This window comes from Danio rerio, chromosome 17 (genome assembly GCF_052040795.2).
Source record: "Danio rerio strain M-AB ecotype USA chromosome 17, GRCz13ab, whole genome shotgun sequence".
Lineage (NCBI taxonomy): Eukaryota > Metazoa > Chordata > Actinopteri > Cypriniformes > Danionidae > Danio > Danio rerio.
This window is the reverse complement of record NC_141037.1, coordinates 7,310,500-7,317,500: the sequence shown is the minus strand read 5'-3', so window position 1 is coordinate 7,317,500 and position 7,001 is coordinate 7,310,500. Positions and strand designations below refer to the sequence as shown.

The 7,001-nt window shown below is 36.5% G+C and overlaps 1 protein-coding gene across 1 annotated transcript in view; it reads left to right on the top strand.

The window, feature by feature from the left end:
* The window catches only part of afdnb (afadin, adherens junction formation factor b), a 43,260-nt gene that overhangs the window by 24,946 nt on the left and 11,313 nt on the right, over positions 1-7,001 (top strand). Inside the window, exons 14-17 of the mRNA XM_087291271.1 lie at positions 1,512-1,577; positions 2,992-3,065; positions 5,819-5,937; positions 6,627-6,806. Coding sequence (XP_087147397.1) covers positions 1,512-1,577; positions 2,992-3,065; positions 5,819-5,937; positions 6,627-6,806 — 439 coding nt within the window. The remainder of the gene's footprint in view (positions 1-1,511; positions 1,578-2,991; positions 3,066-5,818; positions 5,938-6,626; positions 6,807-7,001) is intronic.

Genomic DNA, 7,001 nt, shown 5'->3' with positions numbered 1-7,001 from the left:
TATTCTGAGCTAATTGAATCTAAAAAATGTCAAGGTGCAAATATTTAAACATGATGGGGTCTATTTTGGCGTTCCATGCACAAATTGCAAAACGCACGGCGCAAACGCATTAGGGGTTATTTTCTTAATGAGTTATGGGTGTGTTTTGAGAATAAACCAATCAGAGTCTCACCTCCCATTCCCTTTAAGAGTCAGTTGCATCATTCCATGGTGCATTAGCTATTTACATGACGACTTTGGAAGTGGAAAAACTGAACACTTCATTAGCGAGAAAACAGTTAAACAAAGGATCTGCAGCGCTGTCGTGGATAGGGAAACCTTGTACGCACAGACATCCATTAGCCAATACATAATTAATTTAGTTTGTTAAGCGCAAATATTTGTTTCAAAACTATTTCTAAATTCAGTTCTAATTTCCAGCAAACGAATAAATGAACAATAATAACAAAATGTTCTCAAAAACCTGAGTTATATCCTAAAACACATGCTGTGCCCCATATGGTCTAAAACCTGACAGGTGGGCAAATCTAAGCTTGTTTTTAATGAAACAAATATAAATATGCATATAATAAATAATACTGCTAATAATAATAACATTATACAAAAGCAAATTGTCATGAATGAACTGAAAAAGCCTCCCGATATGAAGAAGGCATGAAGGCAGTGATTTTATATCTATGTATGCTAGAAAACAATATGTTTTGTAATTATTTAATCCTTTATAATTATATCCTATATATATATATATATATATATATATATATATATATATATATATATATATATATATATATATATATATAAATATATATATTCTTATTATATCCTATATATATCCTTAATATTTCCGTTCTTTTTATTTGTAAAGATATTTGCGTATTGCTCTATATCTTGTGTGTATTAAGCAGTGTGTAAGCGAGGCGCACAACTTTAGACCGGGTTTGTTTTGGTCTATTGAAAAATCTATTATAGTCCCTCAAAATAGCAACGCGCCAGCAATACACCTCAACACGCCTCCCTCTTTAGACCAGAACGCCTATGGGCGCACATATGAGCGCAAATGCATTTGCTATTTAAACAGCATGCTGCAAAACAACTCTTGCGCCAAGCTGAAACTAGCAAACAACAATTGCGTCGCGTCTTATGCCGCATTGCGCCGGGTGTATGATAGGGCCTAAAACACCACTAATGACTGTGGAAAAACAACACCTACTGTAGAGGTCAGGATTAAGATAGTAAATTCTGATTGGTCAGATTTAGATAAACAACCTATGCATGCAGCACACATGCTTGGCACATGAACTGTACTTTATTTATTGCACTTACATGCGATATGGATACTGCATATACTATTATGGTGATAACGCTAATTTTCTGATATATTGTGCAGCACTAATATTAAATCCTATTAAATACTTCTGCTAAGTAGTTCATATAAAGAAATACTGTAGCATATGCCTAATGCATACATGGTGTATTCTGTATAACAATACTGTATGTATTCCTGACAGGGTGCTGAACAGGAGAAGCTTGGCATTTTTATCAAATCCGTTGTCCCAGGAGGAGCAGCAAATGTGGTCAGGATAATTATGCACACATAAATATGCTCAGCTTTATTATGATTTAGGGATAGGTTTATAGATTTAAAAAAAGTTTCATGCCAGCAGCCATTAGACAGTTAATTAATGCAGTGTTTCTCAGCCACGTTCCTAGAGGACCACCAGCTCTTTCTGTATCCATCCATTCATTCATTCATTCATTCATTTTCCTTCAGCTTAGTCCCTTTATTCATCAGGGGTCGCCACATCGGAATGAACCGCCAACTTATCCAGCATATATTTTACACAGTGAATGCCCTTCCAGCTGCAACCCAGTACTGGGAAACACCCATACACTCGTGCATTCACATTCATACACTATGGTCAATTTAGTTTATTTAGTTCACCTATAGCGCATGTCTTTGGACTGTTGGGTAAACCAGAGCACCCGGAGGAAACCCACACCAACACGGGAAGAACTCCACACAGAAATGCCAACTGACCCAGCCAGGACTCGAACCAGCGAGCTTCTTGCTGTGAGGAGACAGTGCTAAACACTGAGCCATCGTGTCGCCATTTTCTATGCTTGATTCATATCATCATTAGCAGAGACTGAAAGACCTATAATGTGGTTGACAGACAAAGGAGACATCCAAAACATGCAGTGCCGGTGGTCCTCCATGATTGTGGTTGAGAAACACTTAAATAAGGCATAGACTAAAGCAGAGGTGTTTCTGTGTCTTGTAGTTTCAAATTATAAATTGTTTGGATTATTTATTGAATAGTTTTGTTGCTATTTTGGTTGTCTGTTTATCTTACACAAGAGATGGTTCATTTGTTTTAGCATTTGTTTCTTTTTTGAGAGAGGACTGAACACTTGAAGACATCTAATGATTTATGTCTTATGCTTTTATGGTACCTGTATGTTGTAGTTACTATATTTATGTTTTTTTTTTTTTGTAGGGCTGTGCAAAAATGCTTTTCTTACTTAGAGTTATTGTCTTGTTTCTAGTCCAAATGTCTAAAGATTCTTAAATCAAGAAGCATTTAAGTAAACATATTAGCGTTTTCAGAACTAAAATGCCAAAATGAAGTGCGGTTTTCCTTAAAACAAGCAAAATAATCTGCCAATGGGGTAAAAAGAATAATCCTGTTTTTTGTTTTGACATAAGATTATTTTGCTCAGCCCATTGGCAGATTTTTTGCATGTTTTAAGGAAAAACTCACTTAATTTTGGCATATTATTTCTGAATACAAGACAATATGTTTTACATGTCTATAAACTGCTTCTTGATTTAAGAAACTTTAGAAATGTGGACTAGAAACTAGACAAAAGCTAAAAGTAAGAAAAGCATTTGGGGCCTATTCATGAGCAGTGTGATAACCCAGGGTGTAGGTATGTAACCTGGGGTTTATAATGATCCAGGGTTAATTATTTGAAATGTGTATTTAGGATGGCAGACTGAATCCAGGAGATCAGCTGCTCAGTGTGGATGGCACAAGTCTTGTTGGAGTATCACAAGAAAGGTAAAACTCATCAAGGTGCTTTCAGAACATATCCATACTTGCTGTATTCCTTGATTGACAGATGCCTCGTCCAATATGAATGGAGTAATCTATTCTCAAACTTTACCTCTCAGTTTGTCTGATTTGTCACTGTGTTTTCAGACTTGCTATTTTGTTTTCAGAATTGAGAATTGATTTGCACTTCTCGGTCAATATACAGTTGAAGTCAGAATTATTAGCCCCCCTAAATTATTAATGCCCCTGTTTATTTTTTCCCCCCAATTTCTGTTTAACGGAGGGAAGATTATTTCGCCCATTTCTAAAGATAATAGTTTTAATAACTCATTTCTAATAACTGATTTATTTTATCTTTGCCATGAGGACAGTAAATAATGTTTTACTTGATATTTTTCAAGACACTTCTATACAGCTTAAAGAGACATTTAAAGGCTGAACTAGGTAATCAGGTGAATCAGGCAGGTTAGGGTAATTAGGCAAGTTATTGTATAAGGATGGTTTGTTCTGTAGACTATCGAAAAAAAATTAGCTTAAAGGGGCTAATAATTTTGTCCCAAAAATGAATTTTAAAAAATTTAAAACTGCTTTTATTCTAGCCGAAATACAACAAATAAGCCTTTCTCCAGAATAAAAAATATTATCAGACACACTGTGAAAATTTCCTTGCTCTGTTAAACACCATTTGAGAAATATTTAAAAAAGAAAAAATTCAAAAGGGGGCAAATAATTCTGACTTCAACTGTATAAAACAATCTGTTCAATATATTTAAAGTTTGTTTATGTGAATATTCAATTTAATTTAATTCACCTTTATTTGTGTAGCGCTTTTACAATGTAGATTGTGTCAAAGCAGCTTCACATAAAAATATCATAGTAAATTGAAACAGTGTAGTTCAGTTTTCAGAGATTAAGTTCAGTTCACCTCAGTTCAGTGTGGTTTAATAATCATTACTAAGAGTCCAAACACTGAAGAGCAAATCCATCGATGCACAGCTATACAGATCTTGAACCAAGCAAGCCAGTTGCGACAGTGGCGAGGAAAAAAACTCCACCAATTGGCAAAAGTGAAGAATTAAAAAACCTTGAGAGAAACCAGGCTCAGTTGGGCATGACCGTTTCTCCTATGGCCTAATGTCTTGTGCAAAGCTGCAGTCTAGGCGCCGGAGGCAGGAAGCTGGACCTAGCGAAGACTCGTCTGTCTCTGGAGCGTCGCAGCAATCAGTCTCAAGCTCTCCACTCCTACACCACAGTAGCTGCTCAGGATACGGCCTGGTCCAGGATGTGGAAATGTGACCACTGTCAATCCTCTTTCATCATAATATTTTTTATTCATTTGTGAAATTTTAAACACTACTAGACAATGATAAGGGTATTTTGACTGGTGTTTATAAAGGGTCATGAACAAATACAAACAAATACAACCCGTCATGAATGGATAAATACTTCGTATTTAGTGCCGTCTCACAACTTGGCAGGTCTGTCCTGCCTTCAGAAAGCACGTGCTTTCATGAATAATTAAGAAGCAGAGTCTTCTTATAGGATAATAGCTATGAATAATAATGAGAAACCGACGCATCACCACTCCACTAGCAGATTCGTGTGACGTCAGATTTTAATCCGCCCTAAAAATTATTTTAAACCCACAAGATGAAATTAGTTGACAAAAACTCAGAATTATCCAGTTTCATCCATAATTAAAGCTGACAGATGCTAACATTGTCTTAACTGATGCTCAACACACACTGTTAAAATCACAAAAAAAAAGTACTTGAGGGTTTTGAGTACTTGAGGAACCTTTAAAAATGTCTCTCTAAGTTGCATATATTCCATATATACTCTCCAAATATTACATGAAAAATCTTTGTTTTTAATCTATAACTGAAAGTTTTTTTTTTTTTTGTTTCGTCTCATATTGATTTATAAGGTTACGTAATGCAGTGTTTCTCAACTGGTGGGTCGCGGGAACATTTTCAGTGGGTCGTGGAGTGTGTGGTCAAAAAAACGACAAAGTTAAATTTTTTACTTATTTTGACTTTTATTTTGAAATGCATGAACGACAACCGCACTGTTTGACATGTGAAATTTCATTTAATTATAGCAACAAATATGTCGAAGCGCAAGTATGACCCTGAATATGTAAAGTATGGATTTACATATATTGATGACAAAAAAAAGACTTAAAGCCTTGGTGTGTCATAAGTAGTACTAGCGAGATGATCTCACAAGAAAGCATGAAACCTTCTAAATTAAAACGACATTTAGAAACCAGACAACATGTTTTACTAACAGTTCAGTTTAGTTCAAGGTAACTGAACCTATCCTTACCGTAACCACTTTTTACAGTATTTGTTGTTTTTACTTTGTAATATTTCTATAAATTGATACATTTTGTTAAATGATAACAATAAAATATAGTTTATTTGTAAGTCTTGGTGATTTTCTTATGATTTTTCTGTCACTACTTGTGTATGCTAACAAATAATACAAATTAATTATAATTCCTAAAATGGTATAGTTTCTAAACATTTGGATCGCGGCTTGATGACCATGTAAAAGTGGGTCCCATGGCCAAACCAGTTGAGAACCCTGATGTAATGTATTTTTATCAATATCGATCTTCCTATGAAATAGCCATAAGTTTTTGATGTGACAGTAAATAAACAAACTAACAAATTCTTTGTATGTGTTGAAACAGTCTCACTGAAACCGATCATTTGCCATTGTCATAATATTAATATTGATTGTTTTGACACCAGGGCTGCAGAGATAATGACAAAAACCGGATCAGTTGTGACCCTGGAAGTTGTCAAATCTGCAGCTGTTTTGTATGGCTTTGAGCGAGTGTTTGTCCAACCATCACCACACACATATGAAGGTAATAAATGCTAAGACATAATAAAGGGTTAGTTCACCCAGAAAATGACAATTCTGGTATTAATTACTGTTTCAATCCCCTTCTGAACATTAATTAGCATGATTTAGGTGAAATCTCAATTTGCATTTTGAAGATGGATGAATGAATGTCTCAGGGGATTGAAACGGGTGAGTTATTATTAACTGAATGTTGTTGTTTTGTTGGGCGAGGCAGTGGCGCAGTAGGTAGTGCTGTCGCCTCACCGCAAGAAGGTCGCTGGGTTTCTGGTTCGAGCCTCGGCTCAGCTGGCGTTTCTGTGTGGAGTTTGCATGTTCTCCCTGCGTTCGCGTGGGTTTCCTCCGGGTGCTTCGGTTTCCCCTATAGTCCAAATACATGCGATACAGGTGAATTACTTCGGCTAAATTGTCCGTAGTGTGTGAATGTGTGTTTGGATGTTTCCCAGAGATGGGTTGCGGCTGGAAGGGCATCCGCTGCGTAAAAACTTGCTGGATAAGTTGGCGGTTCATTCCGCTGTGGCGACCCCAGATTAATAAAAGGACTAAGCCGACAAGAAAATGAATGAATGAATGTTGTTGTTTTTTTGGGCGAACTATTCCCTTAATACATTAACTGAACCAACAATATTTGTTCTGTTGCAATATTAGTCAAGACATCAGATTATCCATGCATGCTTGTGTCACATTTGTTAGATCCTGATAGCAGTGGAGCATCCAAAGAGAAGATCGGCGCCTTTGATGTCCATGACCGAGCTGAAGCATGTGTTTCAGAAACCACCAGAATCCAGAACAGCATCAGCAAAGCAAACCCCAAACAAAACCAGGAGCTGCTCAAGAAGACGCTGGAGTATCGCTCAAACCCCAACCTGACATGTGAGTGTTTGGATTATTTTGTGTGTGTGTGTTTCTTTTTGTTTTGCGGATGTTAACAAGAGCTTAGTGTTGTCGCCTCACAGCTGGTCGCTGGTTCAAGTCCCAGCTGGTCAAGTTGGTATTTCTATCTGGAGTTTACATGTTCTCCTCAGAGGAAACTCACGCCAACACAGGGAGAACATGCAAACTCCACAC